Consider the following 16819-nt stretch of genomic DNA (forward strand, 5'->3'; position numbering starts at 1 on the left):
CCCCGCGAGTGACGTCAGCGGGAAACCTCTAGCTGAGAAGTGTGGGAGTACAACGGTACTTAAGAATGGTTTGCTGAAACCAATGCTAGTTTCCTCAAGGATCACAATGACTGTTGCTTAGACTGTTGCTCTTGTTGGTTAGTGGTAGCTGATTTAAACTGTTGTATTCTATTTTAGTTAATCCTATTTTTATTGCTTTCCTACAGGTACACTTGCACTTAGAGATTCATTTTAATTGTAACTTGTTTAACTACATGCTCTTATGGTTTCTTCCCTTTAGCACTTATCTTTTGGTTGTTCACAATGTGTGCTTCTAGTTTTGGCTACCCGCAATGCTTTGGGGCTATCTTGTTGTTATTATCAGTGATCTATGCACTTGTAAAGCTCTCTCTTGGAAGTCGCTTTGGATAAAAGCGTCTGCTAAATGAATACATGTAAATGTAATGTAAATGAAAAGCAGCCAATGCAGTCACCCCACTATCTTCACCGCCAGCAGCTCCCCGACCACTCACCTGTCGCTGTCATCGTCCTTTATCCCTGTTCACTCGCTCATTATCCCTGACCAGGTGTAGCTTATTAATTAACACCCCCAGCTCTTCCTTTAGATCCGTCAAACATACTCTTTGTCCCACATTTGAATTTTTGGAAAATGGTCACAACAGGCAGATATTACAGCATTAACAATTGTAAACAATTGTATGCCTTGCAAGCACATTAATAATGTTATGTGAAATAACAACAGTGCACCTTGCAAGCTCACTAATTAGGTCGGTGTTGATCACTTTTGTTCATTTACCAGGGTTGTGGAGTCCGATGCCCTGTTGTACTTTTCATTTGAAGTAATCTTTTGAAGAGTCCGCTTGTCTTTCAAAATGCACGTCTTTGGTTCCTTGAAAAGTCATACAATGCCCGGTTCTCAAGATATTCAAAGCACAGACTAATTCACTGAGGACAGACAGAAATTCCTGTCTTTATAGATACTAGTGCACAGTGTCCATCTTTATTTCTTATGAGATCTATTATAGTGCCTGCTCAACATGACTGAAAGGTATCCATCTCAAAACATGGTGTTGAATGATTTATTATAATATCGAAGCACTCATCCAAACAACAAGAACCGGGGCACTGCATGTCCTTAGGTCCAGAGATGGACACCTGCAAAATTATAACTGCATAGTGCCTGGTTCTCAATATACATGGACATATTGTTCAAATCTTTATTCAACTTCTTCATATTATTATTCTATTTCTTCCGTCGCATCTTTCAGATCCTTCACATTTTCAGCTATTAAAACCGTTCAGCTATCAAATAATTCATCAGTTTCAGGGGTTTCCAGCTATGACTTTTCAGCTTCCTACCTCTTATTCTTGAATATATGTATATAAATCAATATTTTTTATATTTTTAACATGCTTTTCCAATAGTTTTTTTTCCAAATCATCTGAAACTTCAACTTTCAAATCCTTCTTCTTCATCAATCTTTCAGCAATAGCCACCATTTACATTTTAAAATGTTGAAAAACCCCTAAACCATTTTTTTATGCAGCTTTTTCATAATCTATTCAACTTTTTTCAATATTTTAACATTCATTTCAGCTTTCAGCAATGCATTTTCTGCAGGCACTTTCTAGTTGCATTATAGTGTAGATATAATAGATATCTTAGCCAGTAGAGGGTGCTGGGTTGCAGTCTGTTATATATGTGTATAATGAAATAGGCCACATCACTGCTCTATTTTGTGTACTGGCAAAAACATTGAAGAAAGAGGAACAAAATATTAGGGAAATTGCATCATAGGTTACATTATACAAGTTAACATGATAGTACAACAGTACTATCTTGTACTTGGTGTTGGTAAAAGGTTAACCAATAGTGATACATTCAATAGGCAACAGCCTAAGCAGGATATTGTCCTGTCTTGGACTACATGAATCATATTATATTTATTGAGCAAGCTATTTGATGGAAGACTGTTGATGACTAACTGTCTCATTGTTAGTGAGGCCATGTGACAGAAATCCTGTTAGAACCACAAACCATGAAACCCTCAATGACGTCAACCACCTGCTATCATGCACACCATCCTTTAGTCAGGTGCCGTGTCAGCAGACTTTCTTCTGACTTGATTTAAGCATGTTTTAGATAATTACAATGAGTGCAGTTAAGTCTTGAATATCTATGCTGCTTTTAGAACTTCTTACAAGCTTCAAATATCTTCTGAATAAACTTTTTATTTATTTAAGAAATTAGGTTTGGCTCTCTTTGTAGGCTGTGAAGTCAAAACATCATAGACATGGTCTTTGCAAAAGCGCTTCTCTGATTTCAGAGAAGCACTTTTGTGATTGAATAGTGCACCAGCATTTACATGTTGACGTGAAGGGAAGTGGTGTTATTACAAATATGATGACAGTGTAAAGAATCAAGGCACAAATCTTGTTTTGATGATGGCTCAATTATCACCACAAGTCATGATTAATTAGTAATTAATCAGCTATCTTTATACTGTGCAATGTCATGTAAGGTTAACTTAGTAATTGGTCAATATAATATTGATAGTTTATAAATGGTGGAAAATGTATTTGCCAAGTCATTTGAATTGGTAGAGTACTAAAAGAAAGTTCTATCATCAATTGGTACTCTGCCAAATAATGCTTGACACATGTCTGGAATAAATGTTTTTAGCCTTGTCAAAGGAAAACATATTTACTTTGTTGTTGTTTAAGGTTATCTTATCTCATTACACGTTTACTTTCTGGGGACAATATTTTTTGTAAATTCGTATTTTCAAAAGATATGAAATGAAAGCATCTCTCATTTAGGATGTTCTACAAACACTTATGTTTTGCTTGGTTTCAACTATGGTTACATAAGCATTTTTAGGCATTGCTTGGTATTGACACTTTTATCCACTGCATATAACTGCTTTTCAATGTTAAATTCTACACTTGTCATTTACTATACATTTACTAATGGGAAACATGTAAAGTGTTACCATGTTCTCTTAATGATAACGTTTGGGTAAGATTCAGACCCAAAGCGGAAAAATAAGCTGCCATCAGACCCAACCAGGAAGTGGTGATGGAAAAGGTTGAAAAAGCAGAAGTCTAAAACAAGGGTGTCTAGCACGAAGCTGACAGACACACATACCAGCAGACTAGAATCAGGAAGGTAAGGGCGCCTTTATGAAGTACCAAAATGCAATTCACAATAAAATTTAGCTCAGGATAAGCAAGGACAGTCCATACAGTTTAATACTTCAAATCAAATTTAGATTGCATAGCATAGGAAATGTAACATAAAAACTAATCAAAGTATTATATTATATACTTTATCTAAAAGGTATTTTAATGGTCAGTTAGTATTCAAACACTAGTGTTATCAATGTTGATGCAGTTGGAAGACTGGTAGTGTCATGGCTTCCTCACAGCACACTTAAAAGGAACACTGTATTTAAGTGTACTGAAATACTGCACTGTACTGAAAGACTGTACTTACTCAAATGACTGTAAAGAGAGCTTGTATTGCATGGTTGGCAACTATATCTCTGTGTAGGTGTGTATGCATGTGTGTGTTAAAATGTGCTTTGTGTGTTTCCACTTGCAGGGAAAATCAAGTAATTAATTGAAAGACTTTCATTCTGTGTCCCGACACAGTATTCCTGATCACAGCACCTTTTAAAAAGGGCTTTTGTGAAGGTAAATGATGTCCAACAACAGCACCATGGCAACCTACTGTTCCTTTGAGGAGGTGGACCGTCTAATGACATCACTGGAACTTGTCATATACATACCAATCTTCTTGATGGGCCTAGTACTTAACACACTGGCCCTGGTTGTATTCTGTGTTCTCCTCCGCAAGTGGACTGAGTCCACAATCTACATGACCAACCTGGCTCTGATGGATCTCCTCTTGCTTCTTCTCCTCCCTTTCAAGATGCATGCCACCAACAACCAGTGGTCTGCTAAACATCGCCTTCTTTGCTCCTTTTTGGAGAGCATGTACTTTGTGGGCATGTATGGTAGCATCTACACTATTGTGTGCATCGCCGTGGACCGCTGGGTGGCAATCAAGCACCCATTCAGGAGCCAAGCAGCTGCGCTCACCTCAGGCTGCCCTGGGGACCTGCATGCTAGTCTGGTTCTTGACATTAGGAGGCATCTCCCCCATCTATGGCTTTCGCCAGGCTGGGGATGAAGACTTCCACTGCTTCCATGGTTTCTCAGAAAAGGGCTGGACCCCAGCAGTAGTTGGTTGCTTAGAGGTGTTTGGGTTCCTTGGACCTGCACTGGTGTTGGTGGGGTGCTCAGCCCAGAGCGTGAAGACACTCAAGAATTCTGGCCAGGAGAGCTCTAAGAGACAGGCCTGTGAGAGGATCATTTATAGCAGCCTGTGTGCTTTTCTACTCCCCTTCACACCCAGTCATCTGGCAATCTTACTGCAGTTCCTGGTATGGCTGTTCTAAAACCATATACACTACATTTTGACAAGTATTTGAAGGTTTCATAATATGGCTGTATGGTACTACATTATTTAAGTTTGATGGCAAAATGTGTTGATTGTACATGTGGTGAGTACCTCTTTGTCTTTACCTTTCTGACTGTTGACGGTGTGGCTGTAACTTCTGTGAGACCATTTTTTGTCTTGGCTACAAAAAATGCCCCACGTCATTCTTAGTGTGTTCTCCATGTTCTTACCTGCCACCTATTTTCTGTCTGTCTCTCCCTGAATGTGTCTGTGATTATTTTCACACAAGGTGTCCGGTTAAGTGTCTGTGTGAGGTTTTCAGTTTGCTTGTTTGCGGTAGTAGTTTCACCTGTGTCGAGTTTGATCCTTGTGTGTATATATGGTTTCTTCCCTGAGGCCTGATCCATAAAGTCTGCTCAAAAAAGCTGGGATTAATGAACCTAACAAATCAGTTGGGGATAAAGAAGTTCCATAAAGGCCAATTCTAGTTCACGTAGGCAGGATATTGATCTAAGCAATCCACAATCGCAAATAGCAATGTTCACATCCATGTGATCTTTCCCTGAAAGTATGTTCTCTTTAAGATGCATACAATTACAGCTCGCTCATCCACTACCTCAGCAAAATAAAATTACTTGCCAAGATTGACATTACCGAATCATAGTTTGAGGTCCTTTAATACAGATTAAAAAAATAATTATACATTTTACATAAACATCTCTAAATTGACTTTTTTACATTGTGTTGAATAGATTATTAACCAATACATTCACCAATATATCTGGTCAAAGTTAGAGCAATTGTACTGTTAAGTACTTATGTAGCTATGATCAGTCTATTAGGGTAATATAGACTGAGACTAAATTAATCCAATAGATTGATCATTGCTATTCAACAGTACAATTACCCCCAAACATTTTGATCAGAATTCTTTTAACTTAATCCATACGTCTCCATCCTCTATTTTCCTGATTCAAAAACCATGTTGAAAATGCAGCATCAGTCTAAACGTTTGAAATCACAAGCTACCATTTGATTAAAACGTGTGTAGGTTTGTAGGCTCTTATAATTATTTAAGTACATTTTCTATCAAATTACATTTGTTCACTGATAGTGGTTAATAAAGTCAAATATAGCATCATGCCCAAAAGTCAGTTGGAAAACATAGTTTTCCAATAGGCTCAGTGTTACAGGAACGTCAAGGAACGTCTAGTTACGTCCTGACAGCCAAGGACCAGATTAGTTTTGCAGCATAAATTGCCATAGTAACAGTTTGATTGAAATTGAACTGGCTTCGTGGAACAGAATCTATTGGAAATTAGTCAGACTTACTCACAGAATCCTGGTTTATTCGGTAAACTCGCTTCATGGAACCGCCTAACTGCTTTTTCCTTTTTCCACGCTACTTACCTCACTATGACATTTTTACTTTTTCATCTTATATTGGAATTTTACACTGCCTGTGTCCTGTACTGTCTAAGACCTCTCTCTCACACCACAGGTACGTCATGGTGTGATTAAAGACTGCAGAACCCAGACAAAGATCAGTCTCTTCCTGCAAGTCTCTATGAGCCTTGCCAACATCACCTGCTGCCTAGATGCCTTTTGTTACTACTTTATTGCCCACGAGGTGAGGAGCTCCAAGCATACCTACAGAGCCAGGACCTTTAGTCAGAGAAAGACCATCAGCACCTCTGATGTCTGAGTTTCAGCCTGGAGTCTTCATTTAAATAATTTATTGTACTTAATGTTCCATCCATGAGATTTAAAAAAAATTGCGGACACTTGCAAGAAGAAACAAGAAACTGTCCAAATGTATATCCTATGTGGCAGAGTGATGGATGTAGGATCAGCGAAGCCAGTGCCTTGTATTGGTAGTACACAGTCACGCATAATGTCAAACAAATGCAGAAATAGAAGACATACACATCAGCTAGTCAGAAGCTTAACATGCTAATGAGATTTCTGACAGGATACGTTTTTTGATGTTGCCAAGGGCATTTTAAACCATCTTTTGTAGAGGATAGGGATTGCAACAGTTCATTATTGTCAGTTACCTTTAATTATTGAAAGTCTGCCTTATCAAGAAGCCATTGTGGCTGGAAGAAAAACAAGCAACCTGGGCTTGCAGAAAATCTATTGAAAGTGCTAAGTGGTTTATTGAGGCATGACAACCAGAAATACAGTCTGCGCCATCTTCTGGCTTGTCCAGTCTTAATCCAGTGCAGTAGTACACTCCTGGCTTCATAGTAGGTCTGTGCTCAAAGCAAAACATTCTATGAAAAACCTAGTTTTTTGAACCAGGTTCGAGAACAAAATGTTTTGGGGGGTGACATAGTTTTTGAAAATTTGACTTAATTAAGTATAATAAAATCACAGAAACAAGTCAGATGCCAATTGTGTCGGATAATTATTGATGTTCGTTGGCATACGGTACAAAGTTTATCTTCTCTAATTCGTACGTCTGACTACAATGAAGGGTACCTAGCTCAAGCTAGCATAGCTAGTTTAAATCTAGCAAGGTTGTTCCATGGTTAATTACGTCCAAGGGGGAATCGTCAGGGCTAAAGACAATGGGCCTCATTCACCAAATGTTCTTACAAATTTGTTCTCAAACCCCACTTACGCAGTTTTCACGAAGATTCTGGCATTCACCAATGTTATTTGGGATTTGTTCTTAGGTAAGAACAGAATTTACGCACACCCAAGAGCACTCTTACGCACAATTAAGAGCTGACATGTTTGCGCAAAATGAATAATTATACCTTTTTCGTCCGTTCTAATTTAAAATTGAATATTTCTCTCCTTTATAATTTTCCAACTAATCATTTTCATAATTGTACACATTTTTTTGTTTTGTTTTAATAAATACACACTACACTTATACTTCTGCTCATTTGTAAAGCACTTGTAATATCCATTGTGTATGAATTGTGCTAGGCCTATCTAAATACAGTATTTTACAATCGCTAAGACAGTTTTTTCAATCCCTTTAACAAGTTTCCAAAACTCTTAACACAGTGCGCACAACATCCGTTTGTGTAGGCTGTACAATTAACACATTTCTTGTTGTTTTGACACAAAATGTATAGAGTAAATACACATTTTAAATCCTTGAACTTCTTTTACACACAAGCTCAATCAAGACCAAAACGATCGACTTTTACTGCACAATTTACCAATGCTTTCACACTGTCAGCAAAACAGATAACATCATGTTCAAAACCTAAATTATTGTCTAAAGTCAAAGTGAACAGCTGTTTATATTGTAAATTGAAACATAAATATATCCGCTGTATTTTATTCCATTGCTACTGAGAAACAGTTGAAGTTATTCAAATACTGTACATCACAGCTGACTCCCAACTAGGAAACACTCAGGTGTTGAGGTTCTTTCAATTGCATGACCATATGGTATAGACAGTAAAGAGACTTTCTTCTGAATTGGATTTAGGAAACAATGTGGCATTCATGAAAGTTTTCTCCTCTGGGATTTGTTCTGAACTTCAGAAGACTTTCCAAACTCGAAATAGCAGTTGTAAATCGTCCAGAGTAATCTCAAATGCGATCCCTTAAAAAACCACAAGGATCAAAGGAATCACATTTAAGAAAACTCTCTGTGTTTGAAGTGTTAATGAAGTTATGAAAAATCGTTGGTGATTGCGTTCACATGAACTCTACAGACTATGGCAAACCGTTTTATCATTTAACCAATGAATTCTTGATATCCAAAATTCGAATTCTTCATATCAAGAATTGCATTTTGGATATCAATAATTTGAATTTTGGATGTCAAGAATTTAATTCTGGATATCAACAATTCAAATTCTGGATATCAACAATTCTTTGGTTAAATGATAAAACGGCTTGTCATACTTACTAAAAAAGCTTAGAATTATATTTTTATATCAAGAATTCGAATTTTGGATATCAACAATTCATTGGTTAAATGATAAAACGGCTTGCCATAACAGACATCCTTGGATTAAAATATAATAATTTACCTTGCTTAGTGTGCACACTGTTAAATCCAGTGGAGAACAATTCCACTGCTCATCTTACTGGTATGATGTTACACCAATGCACGTGTGCACCGGTTCCTTTTCTCTTGGACATAACTTACGTTCCTGTTGCTTTCCTAAATGTGTCGATTTTGACTGCACACGTCACTGCTGTTGCGTGCCCTTATAATGAGCTGTCGGGGCGTGTATGTATGCAAATTCAGGAGCACGCTTTCAATTTAAGAAAACTTCCGGGGGGAGCACAGCTCAGAAAATCTCTGCTGCGTAGGAACACATTTTCAAGCGTTCATAAATTTAGCGGATATCTTGTTGTTTTTAACAAGACAATCTAGATTAAAATGGCTCATTAGAATTCCGCCGAAGGCATTCAGAATGTGTGCTACCCAAATAATGACTAAAAGTAAGTCTTTGAGAATGGGTTTCTCAAGCCAGTTGGCGCATTTAGACCAGGGGCTCATCTCCTGTTTCCAAAATACATCACAAACTGCTTGAGAAAGCTGTTCTACTATAATAGGTGATAAAAAATAAATTATGTTCAGTAAGTTGTTGCCTACTTGTGTTTATTAACTGTTTATTAGATTAGTTAGTTTGGCTGATAGAAGGTTTTCACCGACGTCACGTTCCGGGCGGTAACCCGGCACTCGGCAGGGCCCTTGTGGAGGCACTCGGTGTAAAAAACAATGGAGTGTTGTGCGCTTTGGATGCTTTATTAAGTGAACGTAGCCATGTCTAAACAACCGAAAAGCTCATCATACGTCCAAGATGCTAAGGCATATAGAGAAGTACTTGGACCACAAGAAAATGCGTGATATTTCGAGAAATTACGATTTATTGGCGGTGCAGATCCTTATGAGTTAGCTCCCTCTTCTTGGATCCGTGACGACCCGGTGATTCTTCCTTCAGTTGCATATCCCAATTTAGTCAACTACCTGTTTTTCTCGCCGAGCACATTCACAGCAGAATACCTTAAATCCTACAAAAGTTTGGAGGCCTATAACCAGATGTTGTGTGGATGGGTGACGGAGACGCAGCACCAAGCTATCGACGACAGTTGTGTTGCGAAGGCCAAAGTCAGACATCCCAAGTTGCAGAACCTAATTTCCGGGAAACTCACTCCCGGACCTTCCGGGAGACTTGGGATGTCTGCAAAGTAAGTAACGCAATAACGTCTTTAATCAACCTAACATATTCCAAATGTCTTTCTTGGTCTGTCCTATTGGTACAACCTGAAACACAGTAATAATTAACAATTTTCCCTGACAACGTTCGGGATGTACTTAAGTGTCTGTGCTTTGTTGTGATGCAGAGTGCCTCCAATTTGACGACTTCCGGTCTGATGACGCGTCAAGAAAAAACCCTCTATAGAGCTCTGCTGACGGGCTTGCCTCGGTTGCACTCAAACAGTAGTAGTTTGACGACGACTCTTCCCCTGCGCTACATCAGTGCTTGGCCCAACATCTTCCGCATTAGCTAAGGGATGCTTTGCGTTTAGGTGATATTTGAGACTTGGAAGAACTCCTACAGTAAACTAATTCCGCATAGCACAAGGTGCAAACAACCTTTGTCTTGTTGAGGTTTCCATTGGGAAGCTTCTTAAAAATACATTGTCCCTGAAGCAAACCAGTCGGCTTCATAGCTGCATCCATATTAGGACGTCACGTTTGATGTGATAATTTCATACACAAGGCATACACACAGGTTCGAAGACTCGTTCTCGCCCCCTACAGTGCAATTCGGCTAGGTATACATCCGTGCTAAATATCAAGGTGAAAGTCATCATAGCTTGCGTAGTATAGACCCAGCTGCCAACCCAACTTTGATAAAAAATTAACGGCGATATTTTTATTATTACTCACGTTAACGCAGCACGTTAACGCCGATAACGGCCAGCCACTACCTTAAACATATTTCTCTGTCAGTCTGTTTTCAGAATCAGAAAGGGTTATAATGAAAGTTTGCACAGACAAGGAATTTAATTCGGGAGGAAGGTGCATACATTCAACACTAAATCTTAAATAAGTGGTGTAAGTTTAAACAAGTCTAACTAAACGATACAAAAGGTGCAAAGTCTATTTAACTAATACTAACTAATACTAAAGAGACAGTGTTATGTATGCAGGTCTATTACTTAAGTAGTATAGTACTAAACTGTAATCATAACTAGTAGTTCAGCAGTAATGCACGGATCCGTGCCGAGACGTCATTCCTCATTTCTTTCTTTACTTCTCATCTTCTTTGATACTCAAACATCTTACGTTCAACGCGTAGTCCTCACCGAGTGGTGGTGCATTATACAGGACACAACAGACAAATATGTAAAATAAAATAGGGAGATGATAGTGCCCAGGAAGCTGAAGGACTCCACAGTGTTGACTGGGGAGTCGCACCGGGTGATGGGGTTGAGTGGGGCTTTATTCTTTCTCAAGTCCACAACCGTCTCCACTGTCTTTTCCCTTGTGTTGTCTTCAGGTAATTCTGACCCATCAGTCACTGCGATAACTTTACCGCATACAAAAACAAAGTGAAGCATTTTCTTTTTACCGTCAGGCTGTCTCAGACCCCCTACATTGCGAAGGTTAAAAGAAAATGCTTTTTATTTGTTTTTGTATTGAGTATAATTGGGTAAACACAACAATGGTTTGTTGTGAACCTTTGTGTCATGTGACCCGAAGGCAGCACAAGGGTTAAGAGCATTGAGCTCTAGGTTGTTCTGGCTACAACAGGTTGTCAGCTTCCCACCTATAATCAGACTCAACCCCACCAGAGATGAGCCCAATGAGGGTGGTGAAGGGGATATAGGCCTAGGCCATAGCTTCTACAGGTTTTTATTGGTTACTCTTAATGAGACATCTTTATGACCTTCCATCTATTTATGCCAATAATCTGTTTGTCTGTGTTTTTATAATGGGATTTTAGGGCAGCCAATACATGAATAGTTAAAAACATGACTAAATATATAATTATCATACAATGCTTAAATAAATGACTTAATTGGGTGTGCTTTGCCTTCGGCAAGGGCACAACCATTGTTATCTCACATATATATTATTATTGTGAGAATGCTGTTAAGCACTATTGTTTTTCTGTTTCTTTTTATTGTGAGAATGCTGTTAAGCTTTAACTAGTCCTGCATACTTTCACCGATTCCAAATTTTTTTGTATCAAAACGTTCAGCTCCTTGGGTCTCGGAATATATCCTTATTTTTTGGATTGGATGACAGTTTTGCGTCTAGGTTAACTTGTTTGAGGTGTGGATGCTAGGTAAATGTTTGTTTTTCTCTTATAATCGAGCTAGCGCGATATGGCTCTCCATAAAACGGTTCGACTTTTTCTTCAACTACAGTATCGACCAAATTGGCCAAACAAGGTATGTACATTGATCTTAAAGTGTACATAATCTAGCTAGATCGTTTTTATTTTAGCAAGTTTCACAGAAATCTGCAAAAATCGAGGCTCAAGACAGTCATAGCTGACCGTCAGAAACAGCCAAACCAGGGCTGGGGTAAGTGTTTGCTGCAGCTGGCGTTAATCCTACGAACAAACGCATCATAACTGGAAAGTTATTACTTTTAATTGACGGTATTAAACACAGATGTAAAGTTACTTGTCTTTACTCTAAATATCTTCTCAGTTTTCAATTTGAAGTATTAGATCTACATACCACTTTGACACACTTGCAAGAAATGATCGGGCGGTTAGATAATTAGTAACATGGTCTTGTTATTTACTATAAAAATCTCACCATGGACAACGACAACATCGGCAACCCTGTCTTATGGATTATTATTTTGATGTCATCTTAAATTAAGTGTCTGAACAGGACTGGGTGTGCAGGCACGCATTATAAGTTTCTCCTCCGTCTTGAACCTGAAACCTAGATTCTATTAAAAAATGTTGCCAGTTTGGTGCCAATGACCAACGGTTGCTACGTTTTTCCAGCAAGTTCAAGTCATTCCAGTGTTGTCCTTTTACCTTCAAATTCGTTCAACCCAGACTTCAGCAAATGTTTTTCTGCTAAATTTTAACATTTTCCTGCAGCTCATCTTTCTGAATTTTTCCCTTTAGTTTTGCATTTTTCTTCTTTTCTTCTCTTTTCTGCCTTCATCTTGCTCCAGGTCCTTTCAAAAATACCTTTCACAGCAGTACCTTCCAACTGCCAGTACTTTGCATTTTTCTTATCTTTTCTGTAATTTTTCTGCCTTCATCTCGCTGCAGGTCCATTCTAACATACATTTCAGTAGTGATGGGCTGCTCGGTACTACGGTGTCAATACTGTCCCGACACTTTCAACACTCACTGCATCGGAACAAAGTTCCGAGACAGGTTTTTAAACACTTCTGGTCACGTGGCAAAATTTTTCGAAACGTTTTGTGACGTGATCTTGAACGAAACCTGTGTCGCACTTGCCAAAAGACTCTGACGTGTCGGGGTATAAAATGAGGCGGCAAAGCCAAAGGTTCTGAATGCGTGAGACCTTGGTTGAGAGATTTGTGAGAGTTTGAGAGAGATAGAGATTGAGAGAGTTTGAGAGAGTTTGAGACAGTTTGAGAGAGTTTGAGAGAGACAGAGAGAGTTCAAGACAGAGAACGTTAGAGAAAGTTAGTTACTTGTGTGCCATTAGCGAAATCCTGTTTGTTCATTTGTCTGTGTGTGCTGTTGTGTGTATAAAAAAATAAAAAATATATATATGTATAGATATTATCAGTATTAGCTTCAGTGTAGTTATTCATAGTTTAGTGCTGCCTTAGTTAGTTCATTGTGTGTTTCCATAGTGTGTTTATATTCAGTATTAGTTGATAGATAGTTTGATAAATAGTTTACATAGTTTGTAGTAGGCCTAGTGTTAGCTTGAGAAATGGAGAATAGGGCCAACAAGAGACAAAGGTCCCATGTGTGGGAGCACTTTGATCTGGTCTCCCCAGTTGTCAGTTGTCTTGACAGCAAGGAAACAAGCACTGGATGATGCACTGGTGGAGATGGTGGTGAAGGACCTACAGCCGTTTTCTGTGGTGGAGGATGAGGGCTTCAGAGCATTTGTGGGGAAGCTGGATCCAGACTACACTCTTCCGACAAGAAGAGCTTTAAAGATCATGGTGTGTGATAAATATCACACAGCCAAGGAGAAGGTGAAGGCTGAGTTGAGGGATGCAGCAGTTTGTGTCAGCCTGACGTCTGACATGTGGACCTCCAATAACATGGATTCATACCTGGGTGTTACATGCCACTTAACCAAAGAAGATAAGTTATGTTCAAGACTGCTGGGTGTTGCCAAGTTCACTGGAACACACACATCAGAGCATATTAAGGACGCAAAGGATTTGCTCATAGCAGACTGGGGTCTACAAGGCAGAGTCAGGTGTCTTGTTACCGACAATGCAGCAAACATGGTTCTCTGTGCTTCACTGATGAAAATCAGTCATGTTTCATGTTTTGCCCATACACTAAACTTAGTGGTGAAGAAGGGCCTTGATGATACTGCTGATCTGGCAGCAATCCGCTCAAAAGCAAGGAGGATTGTGACATTATTTAGAAGTAGTTGTACAGCCAAGGACAGGTTGGCAGATGTCCAGAGACAGATGGGAAGGCCACAACTGAAGCTGATCCAGGAAGTGGAGACACGATGGAACAGCACCTTCTCCATTTTCGAGCGTCTGCACGACCAGAGGGAGCCAGTAGGAGCTGCTCTCTAGTCTGAGGACAGACGTGACAGCAATGTCAAGTGCAGTAAATGACACCATCTGCCAGTCACTTTCCATCCTTGCCCCCTTCAACCACGCAACTGTGGAATTGTCAGCTGAGAGCAATGTGTCAGCCTCCACGGTCAGTTTAGTATCTATCAGTCCAACAGCACTTACAATACAACACATGTGTAACAATTAACATTTAAATATCTGTCTTCTATTCCAGGTTATTCCAATGGTGAGGATGATACAGCACAGCATTGCATTGAAGCTGACTGTAACAAGCGACCCCACAGCAGCAGATTTGGGCAACAAGCTGCTGCGATGTTTGAGGGCCAGGCAATGTCCAGAGACGGTTCATTGTCTACAGGCTGCAACCAAGATTTCAAGATTAGAACCAAGATTCAAAACAATTGCATTTGGCAACCCGGATAAAGCAAAGGATGCACTTAGATACGTCACAGCAGAGTGTGCAAAACTCATCAAGGCAACAGCTCCAGCTCCCACACCACCTCCACCAGCTCCCACACCACCTCCACCAGCTCCCGCACCACCTCCACCTACTTCCACGCCTGGCACCAGCCATCAGAGACAAGCTGGACCGACAACATCAGAGGTGTTATTCTTGGATATGTACTTGTATCTTTAACATTCCTTAGAAATGATTTATTCTTAATGATTTATTTCCTTGAAAGGGGAGCGTCCACGACATCAACCTGTGGTCACTCCTTGATGACCGAGGAGTGACACCAGGAGAGTCCAGAGCACCACTGCCAGTGCTACAATTGAGGTACAGCGGTACCTGGCAGATGCCTACCTGGAAAGAGTGGAAGACCCCTTGGTTTACTGGGCCAGAAATGCAGGGGTCTTCCCTCACCTTTACAAACTGGCGATGGTCCATCTGGCCATCCCTGCAACCTCGGTGCCATGTGAGCACATTTTCTCGAAGGCTGGCCAGGTGGTTGATAAAAAACGTAATCGCCTGAGCCCAGGCAATGTTGATAAGATCCTGTTTCTCAATAAAAACCTGTAAATGTACCTTCTCCCTCACAAGTCTTATTGCACAAGCACTACTTCATGACACACATCCACCCGAAATCCATACTCCACTAACAAGATATATTTTTGGCCTTCATTTTGGTTTGAAAACAATGCAAAAGATGTATAAATATATATATGACAATGTCTATTTTTAGTTTACCGTCTCGAACCGTTCGAAAACCATTCTTTGGGCCAATAATATTTTTGAAATGAGATAGATCTCTCTGGCATTCGATACCACACTGTCTGCGTTGCAGAACGGCAATACTTTCACTCAACCACACAGCTCATTACAAAATCAAGGTGGAATTAAATACAAACCCGTTAGTTATGCCATACTCGTAGCTGCCAGCAGATGTCGCTGTTGAGTAAAGGTTTCGAGCGTTTCAAAGGCCCCGACTCAAATGTTTCAATTGTCTCGGTGTTTCGAAAAGCCTCGATTTGCCCATCACTACATTTCAGGCCTTTTAAAACTCCAGCAAATAATTTTCTGCAATTTTTTTTATAATTTTTCATTTTTTAAAATCATTTTTAGCCATTGTTTCTCTTCTTTCAGATTTTTTTCACTTTTAGTTTTATATTTTTCTTCTCTTTTCTGTAATTTCATGCCTTCGTCCAGCTCCAGCCCCTATTTAAAATACCTTTTGGGCGCATTGAAGCTTCAGCTTATAACTTTCTAAACATTTTCACATTTTTCAGCTTTTTTAGCATGGTCAGCTATCCCCATTCAGGTTTTCAGCATTCTCACTGCTGTTTCGCAGGAACAGGCTTTTCTAGTTGAGAGAATGCTGTTAAAGGTGACATGACATGCTGTTTTTGGATGCTTTTATATAGGCCTTAGTTGTCCCCTAATACTGTATCTGAAGTCTCTTTCCCGAAATTCAGCCATTTTGCAGAATTATAGCCACTACAAGTAGTCCCACAATCAGTTTTCCTCAGAACGCGCTGTTTCTGTGTCTGTAGCTTTAAATGCTAATGAGGAGGAGAGGGGCGGCGACATGCGCTAATGTTTACAGGATGTATTGCAATGGCTCGTTGCCCCCGTTGCTGTAAAATGCCTCGAATTTAGCCATTCTCATCTGATCACCCTGGTTTGCAGAGGTGCACACTCATTTATTTCAATGTGGAGAAAGGCGGATATCTCGAGCCATAACACCAACAGCAGAACGGTTATCCAAAAATCAAAGAAGTGTACAACACTGGCGTTACAGCGTTTGTATTCACACACACACTTGATGCCATTTATCTTTACGTTAGCAACAGTAACTCAGCTGTTAGCTGCAGAGCTAATGTTACAGCCACATTCTAAGGGTAGCAAGATAGGTAACCATATACAGTAAAGCAACAAAATGATATAGCGTTAGTTAACTTACTTGTCCAAGGTTTGTAGCTTGACCAAGGAGATTTAGTAATGATCCAGAATTTAATTTCAGCAAGGCCAGCTTTGAGTTGGCTCAAGTTGAGGAAATGTTTGGCGCAGACATACAACACTTTGGGAAGTTGTGTCGGCGCATTTCCAGCGAAAATACAATTAAGATATGGGTTGTGCAGAGGCTCGGATGAAGGAACAAAAAAAAAAGATGTGTGCTTGCATTTGTATATCCAAGCAC

At 39.6% G+C, this 16819-nt stretch overlaps 2 protein-coding genes across 2 annotated transcripts; both read left to right on the plus strand.

Annotated features, from left to right (window-relative positions):
• Positions 1–3627: 3627 nt before the first annotated feature.
• On the plus strand, positions 3628–6854 carry LOC146270796 (G-protein coupled receptor 55). Its single transcript, XM_084708113.1, is given in 3 exon segments — positions 3628–4084; positions 4086–4448; positions 5967–6854. Coding segments are annotated over 3 exon segments (951 nt in total). The 5' UTR covers positions 3628–3700; the 3' UTR covers positions 6171–6854.
• A 6129-nt stretch (positions 6855–12983) lies between these two features.
• LOC146270797 (zinc finger BED domain-containing protein 4-like) lies at positions 12984–15189 on the plus strand. The gene is made up of 3 exons (XM_084708135.1): positions 12984–14307; positions 14395–14784; positions 14864–15189. Exon 1 carries the CDS (start codon positions 13377–13379, stop codon positions 14175–14177), a length of 801 nt encoding a protein of 266 aa, XP_084564261.1. The 5' UTR covers positions 12984–13376; the 3' UTR covers positions 14178–14307; positions 14395–14784; positions 14864–15189.
• Positions 15190–16819: the final 1630 nt, after the last annotated feature.

Source organism: Hypomesus nipponensis, chromosome 10, assembly GCF_054491055.1.
Source record: "Hypomesus nipponensis isolate SF chromosome 10, ASM5449105v1, whole genome shotgun sequence".
In the NCBI taxonomy this organism is placed as follows: domain Eukaryota; kingdom Metazoa; phylum Chordata; class Actinopteri; order Osmeriformes; family Osmeridae; genus Hypomesus; species Hypomesus nipponensis.

What these genes read in the sequence shown, in the direction of transcription:
- LOC146270797 (XM_084708135.1), top strand. Translation starts at nt 13,377, where the DNA reads ATGTGTGGGAGCACTTTGATCTGGTCTCCCCAGTTGTCAGTTGTCTTG.